Source organism: Vanessa atalanta, chromosome 19 (genome assembly GCF_905147765.1).
Source record: "Vanessa atalanta chromosome 19, ilVanAtal1.2, whole genome shotgun sequence".
NCBI lineage: Eukaryota > Metazoa > Arthropoda > Insecta > Lepidoptera > Nymphalidae > Vanessa > Vanessa atalanta.
Window position 1 is genome coordinate 7262611 of NC_061889.1, and position 19253 is coordinate 7281863.

Here is a 19253-nt window from a genome sequence, read left to right on the forward strand (position 1 = left end):
TTATTATCAGATATATTCAAATATAATAAAGTACGGTTTTGTCTCAACATCATACCGAGACACTCAGCGCCTACATCGTTAATACAATTCGAAGCTAAATCTAAAGTAAGAAGTGTCTTAGACGCTGGACATGCAAAACACAACAAATCAGCGATCCGTTTACATACTTCGTCGTTAATATGACACCTTTTCAATGAAAGATTTCGAATACTATTTAGTTTTTCTAATAATAAATAATAATTTCCTTCGGGTAAATAATTATCATCTAAACAAACATCCGTGATATGTGAATGGGGAAGAAGTTTACTTATTTCATAAAGCACCGCATGTGTAAGGCCACCACGTTTTATTTTAAGACTGTGCAATGTTGTATGAAAAGGTAAAATTAGATTAATAACCTTAATTATTTTGGTATTAATGTTAAACGAACAATTTATAATAGCTATTCCCACCAATTGTCCTTTATAATTATAGTAAGTCGATACAGGAATGTTTTTTTCATTATTATTTAAAGCTACGCTACCTAAAAAGCTATTTTGCGAGCCGTTGATCACATCAGCACATTCTAATCTCATTTTTGATTCTTTTGAATTTGTTCTGGTTGAACTTGTTCTTTTCGAGCCATGTGACGTATGATCTTCTGTAAAATCATTAGAAAGATGGATTATAATGACTAATCTATACAATTATAATAAAAAAAAATGTTTACCTTGTTTACATCTTCTAGTAACAATTATAGGAATATTAAATTGCAGGCAAATCCAAGGTAAAAAAATGTCCAAATCTAATGGAGTCAGTTTTGTGCTTTCATGCGAGTTCTTTGAATTTGTTCTATTTTCTTCAACAATCGGGGACTTAAATATAATATTTTTCATTTTTTTCAGTATACCGTAAATATATTATGGTACATATTAGTAGTAATAGTTCAACAATTCAGATTATGTCGAAATTATCTATACAATATATATGTTGAAATGTCAATATTTTTATCCAAAGAGGTAAAAAGCCCTAAAGGATTAAGTTTTTTTTAAGTTTGTCGGCTTCATAACCATTCCGTAAAAGTTTATAAGTTCTGTGAACTACAAAATATTTTATTTATAAGAACATGTTTTTATACTAAATTAAACTTCATATCTATAATTTATTAAACAACAGCAACATCCATATACAAAAATATACAAAAGATAATGAAAACGAAGAAACGTCCGAATACCTGAAAAAACAATTTTAAATCTTGTATGTAACCTTAATTTCTTTAATTGAATTATTCATTTTCTTTTAATAATTTACACTAGCAGCACTTAGCCTTTGAATATTTGCTAGTGGCAACTATATGTAAAATTGTCAGTTGTCAGTCATGAGTGATGTCATTTGTCATGTTCAACCTCAAGTACGGTTGTTTTGCCTTTTTTTCTCAGTCGTAATGGTTTTTTTATGAGGATCTATAGTTTTAAGTTAAAAGCAATACAAAACATCAATAATATTAAAAAAGATAGTGTTTTATTAGTGTAAAAGTGTTATAAAAGTGTCATTGTTCAGTGTTTTAGACGTAATTCTTGTTTATGAGTACTGCGTATCATGTAACTCTTTGATCTTGTGGTTTATTTTGTGGCTGCTGCATCTATTTCCGACCAAGCATTCTTCCATAACGTACGTGCACTCATGTTTCTAATCCTAATATGTAGATATTATAATATTAGATATATCTTTTCTGGCGTCGACGGGACGAACATCTGTAAATTGAGAAATTTTGTAATGTCAAGGTCCAAGAATGTCCTTACGATAGTGATGACATGTTGCTTGTAGGACGAAATATTTTTTCTGAATCATAAATAAACTGACAGTTGAAATTAATAAAAAAAAATGTTATTATTAAAAACTAAATATTTTTTAAATCATAAATAGTTAAAAATACATTTAAAAACAAAATGAATAAAAAGTTAACAAATGAGGTTTCACTGTTCTATTATTCTGCATATTTTCACACAGGTTTTATCAGATGTACCAACAATACAATGTACTCATAACTGTGGAGTTCTTGTTTTGACAGATAGTGAAAGTTCCTATCTATTCAAGCTATTGTAAGACAAACCAATTACAAATAGATATAGCTTGAATCATAATATTATTTTTTATATATTCCATCCTTATCAATATTAGAAAAAAATACTAATCCTACTAATCCTCATCCTGTTTATTAATATACCTATATATTATAGAAATATCCTTTAATGCTAGAAACCTTAAGAAAAAATTTAGCACATTTGAATATATCTTGTTAAGCTTTCATTTTATTAAAGCAATGAAAAAATAATACATTATTTTTCTTGACAAAACAACAGATACTCTACTACTATAAATTAACAAATGAATATTATTTTTAACAAGTAACAAAATATACTTTTTTTTAGAATAATTAAAATCAATGAAAATATTCATATGTAAATTATATTTAATCATCAAATATTCCAATGCAAGTTATCTTATTTGCCAAGTTTGGTGGTGCATTGGCCAAGTAATGAATAGTTAATATTTCTTACAGCACTAATGTGTATCTGCAGTGGTGACCACTTACCATCAGGTGGCACATTTGCCATCTGCCTACCTATATCTAAAAAATACTGTAGTCCTTAATTTTTCTGAATCCATTAATCAACTATCATTAGGCTAAATTTATAAAATTTAAATATGAACACTTTCTGGGGCAGTGAACACCTGTGTCATTATACAATTACTTATCTATTGTAATCTTAAGTCCTGTCATGTAAGATTTATTTAAAAACCGAGTATGCATTGTCTGCATTTCTATTTTAATTTAATTTATAAATCAAATACATACTTGTTTAAAAAAGAAACTTTTAATGCTAAAACTTATTTCTTAATGTTTAATTGAATTTGCAGGATACCATGAAATAATTAAGCAAGATGAGTTGGCTCCGGACAACATCATTGACACTGGCACGCCAGTTGTCGCGGACTCTCGATCCTCGTCATGACTATGAGCCTCAAGCGTGCTATAATTCATTTTGCAAACACTGGCAACAGGCTCATGATATTATTATAAAATCACAGGTAATTTATTTCTCTTATAAAAATAATGAAATGAATAAAGTTCACAGAGGGACAAGAAATGGCAATCCCTGTTAAAAAACTTATGTTTATTTTTTTTTATTTTTGAAGTCCTTTCTTTTTCTAACTACTAATCTTAAAGGCTCGAACAACGCAACTTCAGAAATGTATTAAGCTTGATGAAAAAAACTTGTCAAGTTGTAATTGTTAACAAGTCTGAAGTAATGGATATTAAATTATATGATAATGAGTTGTCCTGTAAGTGTTATACTTTTGATACTAATGATAAATTAATTAGTCCCTCTGGTAATTAATTATATCATAAACAACACAAATAAGCAACACTATTATACTTAAACTAATTATAGTGTTTTAACAAACAATTTCATTAAGCAATAAGTAGGATTTATTATAGTAGGCAATATGCATTACTGCTGAAATCCAGAATGATTACATAATCATAATATATATATACATATATATATATATATATATATATATATATATATATATTATGATTATGTATAATATATATATATATATATGGCGACATTGTTAAGAACAACATATCGTTTATAATGACCAAAATCAAAGGTCCCGGCTGAATGCTATATAACTGTCTTATAAAAAGTATTGCTTTTTACGACATACCGCATTAAACGACCTCATTTGGCTAATGTTTTCGAAAAATTATATCTGTAGAACAACCAGCTGATCCGTATTGTAAACAATTTGAATAGGCACAGTGTAATTATTGATCAATGGCTATTATCGTAAAAGTCGTAAAAGTAAACACGTGTCGAATTTAGCACAAATTAAAGGTTTAGGGTCTTTTGCAATTCTTAGAAACAAAACACACGCATTTGTACACAAGTCGCACCAAAACACAGTGTTGAGTTAATTGTAAAACTGTCAACATGTCGGGAGCAAAAAGAAAGCAGATTAATATCGAAGAAAAGTCGCGTATTATTTCAAAGTTAAGGAGCGATATTAATTTTAATAAACGTTTTGATTGAAATAAACAAAATATAATTTAATTACATACATTAATATATTTTGCCTATCAATACCTATGACCTACAAATTAAATAATACCACTTCATTAAAAAATAAGCTACACCGGTTGTTACGACTATCGGTTTTTACGACTAAATATGAGTAGTACCTTCAATGTCGTTATAACAAATTTTGACTGTATATATAATGTATATATATATATATATATATATATACACTACAATATTTTACATATAAATCTTAATTTTTAGCCTCCTAGAGCATCGCTACCCTATTTTTTATTCATGACTTATTATTGCGTGGTATTTGACCTATGAAATTACTCTGGATAACACTTTTTTTAAACATACGAATAACTTGTCAATAAATATTTTTACATATCATTAACATAAAATAACCCACTAGTTCACGGAAACATACTTATTACTTACCATAAGGAATCGCTGCACTAAGTCAATGCGACTCTGCGTTAGAACATGCCGTATTACATAAAAGTTACAATATGGATACATATATCAATATTTTTCTATCGCTTACAGCCTCAACATTTACACGATGATGTTCTCGGTGTAGTGAATCATCTCGAACAGTTGACCACACTCTTGGTGTTAGAAGCAAGGGCGCGGGAGATCAACCGTATGTCAAGTCCAGCGACATGCCTCGAATATTTGCTCAGTGAGAACCTACTGGACAAATTGTATGAATGGGCGATATGTACGGGCAAGTGAGTATAATCCTACATTATGAAATAAGCAATAAGCTTTACAAATGTAAGAGAAGAATATTAATTTTGTATTAGATACTTTGTAAAAACTGTATATAAAAAGTTTAATATTTAATTATAGTATATAATTTTTTTTAGCAAAAAATGTGCAAATATGTCGTCCCTTTTCTAAACTTCAAATAATAATTCAATAAAAAGGGTCAGTCAACATTATACCTAATCGGAAAATTTGTTGCCTGTAGTCGTACAATAATTTTATTTACAATAGGCCTAAAGACTCAGAAATTCGATACTCGCTTAATACAATTTTGAAACATTTTGCGTTTCATTCGGTAAAACGACATTTCGATCTATTTTAACAGTATATAAAGTAGCCTACGTCACTATCTACATACTACATAGTATCTCATACTCTATCTTAAAGTAAAAAAAAAGTCGATTCATCGGTCCGTTGTTAGCGAACGGTCAAGCCAATAAACACACTTTCGCATCTATAATCTATATTTATATTATACAGCGACTACGCCACTAAACAGCGGAGCATTAATCACAAACGTCAACTAATATGGCGTATGAGACGAGCACGTGTAATCCAAATGAAACTCGTTTGAAATAGGCTATTAGTGGTAAATAAATTAGCAATAACGCGTGACTCGTTTTTGTCGACATACTCAAACCTAATGCTCAGTCTATCCAGCAATGTATTACGATTGCCTGGTCACTCTTTTTCGATTTACCTAATGAACCATCTATTGTTAGTCACTATTAAATTATCACATTTAAAAGAGTAGCTACTGAGTTTCTTGCCGGTTCTTCTCGGTAGAGTCTACATTCCGAACCGGTGGTAGCTTTACTTTAAATAGTTTGTTAAATGATGATCCAAAAGTGCTTGTAAAAACCTACTTGAATAAAGTATATTTTGATTTTGATGATATTGATCACCGAGAAATAAATTTCTTTAAACCGACTTAATGTTGACAACTAATTAACGCTCGGCCAATGTCGCATATGACTTTGAGTGAGTGAGTTCCAATTCCGGTCGTTTTTACAGTATAGGTCTATAAATACAATTACAGTAAAACCTCGATTATCCGAACTACATAATTGGGACTGAGACTTGTTCGGATAGTAGATAGATAGTACAAGTTCGGATAAGATATTGGGACAAGACCAAACAAAAACAATACCTTTTATAAAAACATATAAAACGTTGCAATCTAAGCACCTTTATATTAAAATATAAAACGTTGTCATCTAAAACACCTAAAAAAAGTCAAAAAGGAATATTTTATAAAATCGTCATTTCTTTATTAACGCGCCAACGTTCGGAAAAACTAAGTCTGTGTTCGGATAACCGAGGTCTATTCCACCTTACTATATAAATCTGTAATAATTAATATTTAAAAAAAATCTTATGAACATAAATGTTTATATATTGTTTAACTTGTGATATCATTTGCTTCCTGCGTGAATCATTCAACCCGAAGAATTATATTCTGTATATATTATGTTCGACTGATAATGTATGTTATCAAACGAACCAGACTTGGTATAATTATAATTGGTTAGGCGTCCTAGAAATAACTAGGCTATCGTTACTTAAATTATCACCTCACGCATCATTAACGTTATGCTTATGCCCTTGATAACTACCTCAAGATGATATATGCACTATTAAATCATACAGGGATACTATAATAACAGATAGTATTTATTATTTATAACGATTATTTAGTCATTTAATTGATATTTTTTAATTTTATTACAATCACAATGTTTTATATTGAATGAGCGTATTAATTTATTTAGAATCAGCGGGTTTATGTAACGATTCTAACGACATCCCATATATCCAAATCTAGTCTAGTCTTAAACAAATTGTAATAGAAAAATGCACGCAGGAGGCAGACATACATGCAGGGCAAACTTTAAAAAAAATACTATATAACTTAACTCAACAGTATATGGACTGTCTGTTGTGTGTATGTAAGGCACAGGTTCGATCCTGACACCTTGTGACTAAGATAAGATGTATTAATCTCTCTACTTTTTTAATGCGTTCTTCATCATCATCTTCACCCAAAGTAACTCGATAAATATTAATACTATAAAGTAAATGAATTGTTTTTTTATGATATCGGTAGACGGACGGGCAGGGTTGTCACCAACGTCCTTAGACATTGGCGCTGTAAAAAATATTAACCATTTCTTACATCGTCAATGCATTATCAATCTTGAGAACTAAGATGTAATATCCCGTGTGTCTGTAGTTGAACTGGCTCACTCAAAATATTAAAGTTATCGTGATTTTTTTTAAGAAAAAGTGTTTACTATGGCTATTAAAATTAAGATATAATCCAGTCAAGTTAGATAGATATGTTGTCGTGGACTTCTTGGTTGATACTGACGACAAATTCCACGTGCAACATTTTTTGTGTGTATTATAATTGACAATGTTCGCTTCGATAAATTTACAATCATATATTATTTAACACTAGTTGTCGCCCGCGGTTTCGCTCGTTTTGGGGGTTGGTTGGTTCTACTGATATAATAATTATTATAATATGAATATAAAACAAATATTTCATAATCGGTCCATTTGTATATGAGATAATGATTACAAGTAATATAAAAACAAATAAGCATTCATAAATGGTCAGTGCCAATACGATTGTCAGAGGTTTTCGAAGTGATTATTATCGAGTTATTTCGCTCACGTCTCACATTACACGCGGTAATAGCTAAGTGGCAACAATGTAGTACGGCAGACTTAATCAGGAAAACTCTACTATAAACACTATGCATACTAACTACACCTATTTAGGTTATCTGTATTTTATGCAGATACATTTATGGCATAGAAAATTGTACATTTTGAATTTGGAAAGTTGAAAAATTTGAATTACTTATCAACAATCTATACCATTTGAATATATACAAACCTTAACTACATACAAAGTTTTTTGTAATGAATATGGACAAGATTATGACTTATATCGGTCCTGAAAATATAACCTATGAAAATGTATAGTTCCATATGAATTGGGCCAGTAAATTTTCCGTGATCTTGCATAGTACAAACAAACGATACATACGAATTAATAATAAAAATAATATAATTCATTAAATATTTATTTGATTATTATTTACGTCATGAAACCACTTCATAATGCAGAATCAATATCGTATCATTGCTCTGTGGGAATTTTATCAATTAATCTATATTTAATCAAACGAAATATTATAACAATAAAAAAACAGTGGCAGATAGATAATAATCAATTTATCAGTACTATTGTAATAAATGCAAAAGTATGTACGTTTGTTTCCTCATCACAGCTAAACCGAGTATAATGAGTTTTGACATCAATATAGGGACCTGGAATTGGAGGAAGACTTATTTGAAATTACGGGATCAGTAGATTAAACGCCTACGGACTTAACTAGTGAAAGCATAAAACTATACAGTGGTTTTTAAATGACGTAAAATACTTAGCTCTAAAACATGTATTATAATATATAGGATGATATCCAAATAAATGCAATAAAATAGTTATTAAAAAACAGTGTTATGAATATTTTAAATAAATATTCAATTTAAAACAAATGTATTCTATTCCATATTCTATCTATTCCATGTTTATTTTTTTTCTGTAAACGTAAATATATTTAATGTAATTCTTTTCCTTAAAAAACGGATATTATTTGGAAACGTTCATATGATTCGTTTCTTTTGATATAAAATATATTAAAATCTATTTGGAGACGTTTTTTTTATGACTTCAAATTTAATACTTTATTTAATGTTAATTATATTTTATAGATATTTTTTTGATGGATTGATATACCTATGTACATAACTAGATATGTTATGTTAGTATTGTACACGTGAAGTGCCTACATATTTCACACTGTAATCGGATATATACATTTAGTAGTAATTACTGAGCTATGCCGGATCTTCTCGGTAGAATGTACATTCCGAATCGGTAGCATTAATTTTATCGCGTTAATTGGTACAAAAGTGCTACTAAAGATCATTCTTGAATAAAGTATCATTTGATTTATTTTTTGTACTATACGTATGATGTTGAGCAAGTGGGCTACCAGATGGTAAGTGATTACCACCGCCCATAGACATTTGCCCCGTATAAACATTTCTTTCATTCTCAATTTGTGATCTTGGGAATTAAGTAGCTACAACAGCTTAAGTAGCTAAGTTTTACTGTTTGGCGGTTAAATTTGATATGAATGTGTGAACCTACCCAGACGGCGTCGCATAAAATCCTACCACCAAAATTTCACCATACCACTACTACTACTCCTACCATCAAAATTAAATTGATTTCTCAATTATTATTTTTCTGTTTATTTAATTCTGTATTTGTTTTAGATACGAAAATGCAGTCCGACTGGAACAGCTTAAATTATTTGGTAACCTAGTCGGCCATTACGGTTCACAGGTAATATAAATAAAAATAAATCAATACATACAACTATATATCGATAAATGTATACATGTATTTTTTTTTCTGACAGGTTATAGCTGCTGAACCATTTCTTCGGCCATTATTAAAACTTCTCAGTGGTTTTAGAAACCAGTTGCCCCCACCTAATCTGGAAAGTAAGTAAATGATGTTAGATCAACAGCGACTACTCTTTTTTTAACTCTTTATGTAAACCATGGCAAAGATACAAGATTATTCAGCTCTATGGAATAATATATTTTATAATATTATTATTTTCCTATTGTTGTAATACCTTCATATATATCTCATTAACTTTTTGTGTTTGAACTTTTTAATTTTGTAGATCAATAAAGTATTTCATCTAAATAAATACCGATAATTATTATAACTTTGCCTGTTAAATTTTCACTTATAATTATATTAATATAAATTTATGAATATTATTTATTAGAAATGTATCATGGATTTTATTCATATGTATTTACAAATAAACATTTGGATGTATATATTCTGTATAAACATCTGTTTTGTTAATAACGTTGTAACAATTTCAATAACGCTTCAACTGTGATAATTACAAAATATTTTTTAAAATTTATTTATGAAAGAAATAAAACGCTGTATGAATTATTACTATAAAAGATGAAGCCAGCTGTGATCATTAAATCCATCTCTAAGAAAAAGTAATAATAAGTAATAATTTTATTTTTAGGTCAATTGGTAGCTGTACTAAACCAACTATGTGTGGTACTGATGCAGAATATGAAATTCATAGATCTCTTCTTTCTTATGACGCACACGAAAAACGGTTCACAAGCTGAGTGAGTATTTATTTGACTTCATAGTCATGTTTCCATTTATTTATTTATTTAATTAACGATTACATATCCAAGTCAGGAGACGAAAGTTGCAAAAATTATCATTTGATAAATCGTAATTCGTTAGGTGTCATCTTGGAAAAGATTAAGGTCGTAATACATACAGAATTTCGTTAAAATTAGACACATGCAGGTTTCCTCACGATGTTACCTTCAGCGCCGAGCACGAGATGAACTATAAACACAAATTAAGCACATGAAATGAATGAAAGGAGCTTGCCTAGGTTTGAACCCGAAAGCATCGATTAAGATGCACGCCTTCTAACCACTGGGCCATCTCGGCTCGTTGTAATAAGATCTGCATTTATAAAGACAAACATTGAAAGTCAAAACTTAAAAAGAGAAGATAATTTTAAGCCTTTCCTTACCGATAAGCTTGATCTTGTAAAAAAATAGTAATAAATGTTCCTCTACAGATTTATCATCGGTCGTCTTCTTCTGTCATCCGTGCATATAGAAGGTTCCGCAGGCTCGGTGGCGCGTGATGCGTTTCTACTCTGCGCTAAGATGTCCGCAAAATGTCCACCTCTAGCGCACTGCTTGCTTGCGGGGAACGCATGTCCTATACTGGCGACAGGTATTAATCTCAATCTAGTAAAAATAGTGTTATCGACTGATGCTATCTATCTATATAATAATGACATATCTATCTATATAATAGATTGTTATTATGTCGACACTAAACTCTTCTTCTTCTCTTAGTCTTCTCTTCGTCATAGTTTGTTAAATTTTAAACCTGTTTGCTTACGGCAAAAATCTCACGGACAAACTTTATCACAAATGGCGTTCCTGTCAGCACTTCCTAAGTTTGACTAGGATTTAATGCTTTTATCATTAAACCACCAAATTTTACAATTTACTTGGTGGTAAGTCTTTTGCAAATCCCTCTGCGATGTTCTACCGCCAAACAGCAATGTTTATACGAGTTCCGGTTTGAAGGGTCAGTAAACCACTGTAACTACAGATATAAGGGACATAACATATTAGCTCCCAAGGTTGGTTATGAATTGAGATGAAGGGAGTAAACTTTTAAATATTTCCTACAGCGCTAATGTCTATGCGCGGTGGTGACCACCTATCATCAGGTGGCCCAAATGCCCGTCCGCCTACCTATTCTTAAAAGAAATGTAGAATAGACCAGTCCCGCGGCTCTATGTAACGAAGCGTGGCGCAAGTCAACATTCTAGAACGTCGGCAGGTCTGAGCGGGCTGTACTCGCTGCTGCCGCGCTCGCTGGGCGTGGCGCGCCTCACTCCGGACGACGTCAATCGCGTGCACAAACTCACACTCTTCATCGACTCGCTCGAGTTCTGCAATGCAGTCGCTCAGGTATGAAAATACTCTCCTTCGATTTGAATAATGTGGACTATTATAGATTGTTATACTGCATTTATATAAACAATAAAAATGTTCAAAAAATTATAACACTAAAGATCGAAAAATAACAAAATACAGACTCGATCCAAAAGACTACAATGCAGGTATGACTTTTAATTTATTTTTTTACTATTTAATGTAAATTTATGACTAATTTATAATGATAATAATTACTTCAATAAAAATTATTGTTATTATACACGTGGTTACAATTTTCAACCAATTAATTATATATATTAAAATTATTCTGACAGGTAGCTCACCCATCCATCAAGAAACATCTACTAGACCTACTGTACCAGGGCTTTCTGGTACCGGTGATGGGTCCGGCACTGTTACAGGTATTGTTTAAAATTGGGCAAGGGTTTGTTTGAATGCATATTTCATCGGACTGTGTGTGTGTGTGTGTGTAAATTGCATGTCAATAATCGTATTGTGTTTTTTTAACATATTATTAAGTGGAATTCAAAATCTAATTATACAAAACGCAAAAAAATACAATATGTAAACAAAACGTGTGTGTACTTTTGTGATAATAAGTAATAAAATTTACAGAATTATAAAAATATTGCATAGTACAGATAGCAAAAAAAATGTGTAATTTTTTTCTGACAAAGAAGTTAGAGATCTTCTGAACTGAGCAGAAAGAAAGTATTGTCGTTCCTCCCAAAATCATGGTGATGTTGATGTTTATAATATATATATATATATATATATATCGGCAAAAAGCAAAAGAATGATTTATCATGTTTTTAACTAATTGTAAGCTAAAATCACATGGGGTTCGTGACATATGTGGTAATGGCCAACGATGAAATCTCTCTATAACGTTTCTCTAATTAATTTTCATTTAATTTATGTTGCGAGGTTGTTAAAAAAACAACTGATCTAGTATTGCCAGTGACATTACAGTTGCTCAACGACAATATCCTCAATTTCATGAACAGATTTCTGTTCGATTGTTATAACACTTAAACGTTCAATTCTGTAGTCAATGATAATTAATTAATCATATCAATCGTAGTAACCTGAGATTGTTTTGTGATATTGTCGCCTGTAATATTAAAACTATTCAACTATGAAAATAACTTCGCAACACACAACGAAAACGTGTTCCAAGTACTATACATGAAAATAAAAAAATAATAATCTATGGTTTGATATATCGTTATAGAGAGTTTTCTTTGTTATTCATACATTTATTAGTTTCACGGTTAAGTGACAGTGTATTGTGAACCTTTTGCCAATCATCCTAGAGTCCTTTTTCATTTGTCATTTTCGCTTCCATCAAAACAGCCGTGTGATACTGCTTATATGGTTAAAGGTGTCGTGTAAACGGTAAGCAATTACCGTTTTGTATAATGCTTTCTTTAAAACTTAATTAAATGTTGAATAGCATCATAAGTTGTGTAATTACAAACTCAATAAGACTAATGTAACATCGTCACGGTTCTTTAAAACTAATGTAAGATTATACATTTTAAAGAATGATCGTAATTAAATTGAAATATATCTTCTAACGTGTTCTTAACATGCACTGATTGTATGAGCAAATATAACATCACGCTTCGAAAATACAATAACAAAACTTAACCACATAAATAAACTAACTTTTTAAAACAGTTAAGGTTAACGACCTTAGTTCTACAGACACCACACTTCTACCCTTTAATTTACTACCAGACCCCTGTAATATCCCGAGCGATTAATACATCCAAGTCCCAATAACTGTCACTCGACCGCCATCTACTCGTGACACGAACCACGATAGAAGAGAGCGGCGCCCTTACAGAGCGGAGCGGGGGAGCAGGCGACGGCCATGGCCTACCTCGAGCTGTTACTGCGCTGCGTCACTTCCGGGGGACTGTTGCGGGTGATCTTACACTTCCTGTTCGCGTACGAGTACGATGGTGTCAAAGTTATTGATGTACTACTCGGTAGATTGGAAGGGAATGATCAAGTGAGTAAAAATCAAATCAAAATATACTTTATTCAAGTAGGCTTTTACTAGCACTTTTGAATCGTCATTTAAAAAAACTATTTAAAGTAAAGCTACCATCGGTTCGGAATGTAGATTCTACCGAGAAGAACCGGCAAGAAACTAAATTACTAACATAATTTATATCCTTAATAGTCAACTATTTCATTTTAATAATTCAATGGATTCTAAGACTATATATTTAATTGAACAAATGTCACAGTTTTTACTTATTATGCGCTAATTGTAACCGTGTAATCTGAACTAGGAAATTGCTCAAGATTAATTTAGTTGACCAAAATATACGCTGGTTTTTTTAGAAAATTGGAAAATGAGCCTTACCAAAGAAAGTGTACCAATCTTTACTCTATCGTCGTCAGTGACATTAACTGAGATCTTAGTTCCCTTGTCCATATAATTACAGCTCGCTCATCAAATTGCAAAATATTCTTAGCATCCCATAATATTTTACGTCCAAACAACATTTATGTACTGCGAAGTATTGCCGTTTGTTGGTAGAATATTTTATGAGTGAATGGTGTCCCAACTAGGTAGACTTGTACTATGCCTCACCTTTAAAAAATCCGAGCTAGGAACATTGTCTTATTAACATGGGAACTTTTATAAACTTATTTGTATATAATTTTCGTTACTATAATCTTCTTATAATCTTTTCAGCTTTCCTTAGTAACTTTATCTCTTATTGAAACACTCATCGACCTGAATTGCGAAGATGTTATGATAGAACTAGTCTACAAGTACCTCCTGAATGGCAGCCATTTGATGGCGATGTACAGGCATAAGTTATCCAACCCGGAACTCTACAGAGATTCAGCAATGGCCTTCATAGGACTAAGTCCCAGGTGTTGTACGAGACCCGTAGAGAAGACCAGGGAGTGGGTGGATGAACTGGCCCTGAGTGGAAGGAGAGTGTTGGATTTTAAGAGAGATGATGATAATAGAAGAATGAATGGAGTGCACGGTGATATTGCCATGAACAATCTAGTCCATGAAGTTAACTTTGATTACGGGGTAAGATTTTCACTTTTATGAAACAAAAGATAAGAAAAATATCTTTTTACTGCAAATAATTTGATAAATAATTTTACGGTGAGCGCGAAAAATCCCTCTCGGCTCTCACTCGATGAGAGCTGAAGTTTTAGTACGTATTTTTTGTCACGTCGTTAATGTAAAGTTGTCTTTTTTTTCAATAATAGCCCGGAGGTGATACTTTTGTTCCCAAGGTAATTAGACCTAATCATCTAAAATATTGCTACTGTCAGTTACAAAGGTTTTATGTCATTAAATAATGTCTATTATAAAATTTGATTCTACAGTATTTTTATTCGAGTTGAATGTAAAGTATTTCTATATATCATTCATTATAATAACGAAGGCTATACTACCTATAATTTTGAAGTTATCATTAAAATGTATCATGTACATACGACCTTTGTCATAAGCAGATGCGCTTGTTTCTATATTATTCATTATAATTTTACCTTTTTTTTCTAAATTTATGTATTTGACATAATATTTAAATCTTATACGTCACATAGAAACTTAATCATTACTTTCAGAACCCAAACGAAACACTTTATAACAATTATCATGCATACCTCTGCGACGCGCGATTCGAAATAGTATCACGTTCGATAGCCTGCGCAAACTGGAGCTACAAATACGACGCAATCCCACCGAAACGAGAAACTAACAACAACTCAACTAAAGAAACGAAAGAGATAGATGCTCAAACCCCTTTGCGAGAGCAGGACAGCCTCGTCTCAGTATGCACGAGCGGCTATGATACTCTCAAAAACAGCGATACTTCTGAAAAGGAACCGCATAGTTTGAACTCCTTGAATGAAGTCGCTGAAAGCAGTAAAGTTAGTGAACAGCAATGCAACGAAACAAAAGATCCTGATAGTTTAACATCGTTCGGTGAAAGTAGTGGATATGATAGCTTTATGTACAGAATTGATGAAAACGAGGACGAAGGTTTTGCTGAGGATTCGTTCATGAAGAGTTTTGTGAAAAGTACAGTTACAGTTACAAGGGAGTACGATGAAATGTCGTCCGTGAGGAATTGGCGTGCCAGTGCTGAATCAATTATCGGTATGATTTTATTTATTTTAGTTAAATATTAAACTATTTTGTGTTAAAGGACTAAAAGCTGGAAATCCTTATCTTACCTATTTTCGTCTCATTAAAAAAAAATTAAAGCTGAACACTACCAATTACTATACAGTCTCAGCTTTATTAAAAATGGTGAAAATTGTAGAAATCTGATATCTTTTGTAATTAATATCTATATTACTTACCTCGTCTGAGTGAGTGAGCCAGTACATGCAAAAGGATCATAATACATTATTTCCCGTTATTAGCGGTGGATTAACGATACAGCATACATTTATCTTTAAATACCAACGTCTATGTTGCACTTATGATATTATAATAAATAATTGTTTATTTCAGGCCCCCTTCTGCATAGTCTTCTAAAAAAAGCCGCTAATTTCCTCGAAACCGAAGTAGCTGTCACGTGTCGAGTATCCAGCATATTGAGTAAGCTCGCCTCTCTGCCGACGCCGCTGTTGACGGCGCTATTGTTGTGTCCCGGCTTCGTGTTGCAGCCGAATGTGCCTTCATTGTTTCAGGTAAATACTTCAAACAAATTAAGTTAAATATTTTTAATGCTATTAAGAATTTACCGTCTAATTCTTTTCCCCACCAATTAAGCGTAATCTTGTGTCTTAATCAATGTCAAATGAAAAATCTTACAAAATTAAATTCTTTGCAGATTCTCTGCAGGTTAAAGGAAGAAATCGACGAATTGACGAACGGCCTGGACAACACGAGCGAGTTAGTCGATAAGGCGAGAGTGTTCCTCATACAAAGGGAGATGACGTTGGTCAAATCGCGGGCGCAGACAAACGAAGATAGTGAGTATAAAGAAAAATCAGAATTCGCTACAAAATAGGCGTAGGGAACAAAATGGTGGGAACATTTGCTGATAACACTGCACGCCTTATCAATGGTGTCGGTAGTTGACAATTCAAATTCTCAATAAGTTTCAACGCAACTGCGATTCGTGTTACGTACAACTGCAAAATATACCAAGCATTTCAATACTAACCAGCCATGTGTGGCGTGGCGCATGCAAATGTTGATAAGGTAGTTCATATTTTCACACATTCTGATATCAACTTTTATTACCTATTGTAAACTGATAAAATATTGATTATTAATATCAATTAATATCATACAAGATATATATTATTTTGTTCAGGTCAACCGCGGTCAAACTCTCCCGCACAGAAAGGAGACGATTCCCCTTTCCGACGAGTGGAGGCCAAGCGTCGTAGCTTCTCGTCGAGTATATCAAATATGTTCAACAGGAAAACTTCATGTGAGTATATCGATTGAACGAAGAATTTATATAAGGACTTTCATGTCTTATAAGATACTTTCAACAAAAGGTAAAGGAAGTGCAGCAGAGTGCATAGTGTAAACATTTTATTTTCCTCGTAAAGTACATATAATATTGACTTATGATTGTTAAGTCCGAGTCTTCTAAACGCGAGACTTATCAAACCTAGCACATGGTACACTTGTCTTGCGAATCGAAGTTATCGTATTCAACATAAAAAATTATTATATTTCAGTATCACCGACACAAAACAACTCTCACAACCTACAAAACTCAGTCCATACTTCCCCCGCACAAAGGCATCCGATCTTCACACAAGAAGCCTACTGGAACCAGTCCATCACACTCCGTTCCGTCCTAAACGCAGTGATATTAGACGAATGGCTCAAGGAACTGTCCTCGCTATGTGAGGAACAAGCCTTACGATTGTCAGCAGATTGCTACGAAAACGACACTTATATACGAACTGTGGCATTATGACTGTTAGCTTTCGCCTCTGAAGGCATATTTAAAAATAATAAAGTCGTAACTGACACATTTGTATGAAATGCCTTAAAACGTTAAATGTAAATAGCAATCATATTTTTATAAAGAATTTTTGTCTAAGGCCAAGGCAAAATTTAGTACAATTATAAGTTCGGTAAGTATCATTTACTCTATTTTCGGTTAGGTTACATTGTAACACTGACTTTATACCTTATTTTATAGTAAATAATCTTTTGTCTAATACTTTTAATTATATCGGAAGAATATGCTCTACCTTGGCCTTAAAAATCACGTTCAAATTTTTTTTATAAAAACAATATTTCTCCTAAAGTAAATCCTAGACTAGATGCCTTAGATGTACCTAAATATCACATACTTAAATCTAAGTACCTAACTTTATATAAGGTTTAAGTGTAGTTGCAATCGTATTTTTAATCATCGAATGCCATGATCGTAATTTTGAACTGTGATTTATAATGTTCAAAAAATTAAATTGGAATATAATTTATTTTATACAAATTTAAACTATTTTTTAAATTAGTATTTAAAGTAAGATGCGTTGTTTGAAGTGTCACCTTAGGCTGTGGAGAGTACATCATAAACTCGATGCTCGTGAGAAAGAAGAAAAAAAAACGATCGACGATAGATCAAGAAATGTTCAATCCGAAAGTTTCATAATTTTATTGCGTGTTTTTTTTTACTATTACAAACAAAATAGTTTTTTTTAACACTGAACTCGCATTATTTATAATTATATTTAATTTCATAGATTTTATTTCTGAATTTAGGACAATTTTAATTATTCGTTTTTTCTAGAACAATAACATTGCTGTGTTAATTTTATTAATATTTTAATTTTTAATTTTCGACTTAATATGTAATTATTTTACAATTTAATATTGTTATGTTCGTGCAACGATTATTATGTTTTAATTTGTAAGATTAATGAAAATTTTAATTGATTTAAATATGCATTTTTTATTAACAATTTTAGAATATGTATCATAACATTTTGATTGAATTTTTAACTTTATGAATAATATTTTTTGTAATTAATAGTATTAAACGCGGAAATATTTGAACAAAAAAGTCTTAATAATGCGAAAACGTCCTTATCCGTCCACGGGATGAAGCAATTCGATATTTATATATTATTTTGCTACATATATTAAGTATCAATTACAATATTTAAATTTCAAAGCTTTTTAATGGACATATTTTTAATATCATAAAATTTTATACAAGTACTCATAGTTATGTATGTAGAAATCAAATCGCGTGGTCAATTATATTTCAAAAAAGGTTTTTGATAATCAATTATTATTAAAAAATTATAAAATTTTTTGTATTTTACCTGAAATTGTCTACAATACTAGTGGTTTTGCAATATATCAATGAAGCGAAGATTTGCAAAATTGGCAACATACTCAAGTTCACAAATATCCATACTCATTGTTAAAAAAACGATCATATCGTTAGCTTTAAAAATAAAACAAATCAATCAATTAAAAATGGTTAATGATGGTCAGTATGTAGAACGTTAATTTTAAATTAAGGACCATTTCAATTTTACCAGTGTATTGACAATAATATATAATTTATACGTCAATAGCTTACCACTATATATCTATTCAAAAACACAGGTTCCACCCGGACCCCTTGGACATAGTACAGGACAGAAATTAAAAAAAAAACTGGAGCCTAGATAATAGGAATATAAGTAATTATTTGAAAACAGGCATTATGTAATAAATCAATAATGCAATGCCGATTTGAGTAAATTTTTAATAATTTAATTTATAAAACTGATATTATTTATTTTAATCCG

General features: G+C 31.3%; 1 protein-coding gene across 2 annotated transcripts; it reads left to right on the forward strand.

Moving 5' to 3' along the window:
* Positions 1-1376: 1376 nt before the first annotated feature.
* On the forward strand, positions 1377-18276 carry LOC125071339 (FHIP family protein GJ17503-like). 2 transcript variants are annotated; one of them, XM_047681543.1, is made up of 16 exons: positions 1377-1650; positions 2902-3072; positions 4626-4810; positions 9204-9273; positions 9350-9434; positions 9992-10100; positions 10574-10734; positions 11356-11486; positions 11789-11875; positions 13306-13494; positions 14191-14544; positions 15093-15627; positions 15988-16166; positions 16310-16451; positions 16799-16918; positions 17175-18276. In XM_047681543.1, exons 2-16 carry the CDS (start codon positions 2926-2928, stop codon positions 17417-17419), a joined length of 2739 nt encoding a protein of 912 aa, XP_047537499.1. In that variant the 5' UTR covers positions 1377-1650; positions 2902-2925; the 3' UTR covers positions 17420-18276. The 2 variants fall into 2 exon arrangements, with proteins under 2 accessions (XP_047537499.1, XP_047537500.1); XM_047681544.1 differs by having other exon boundaries at positions 13327-13494.
* The last annotated feature ends 977 nt before the right edge of the window (positions 18277-19253 follow it).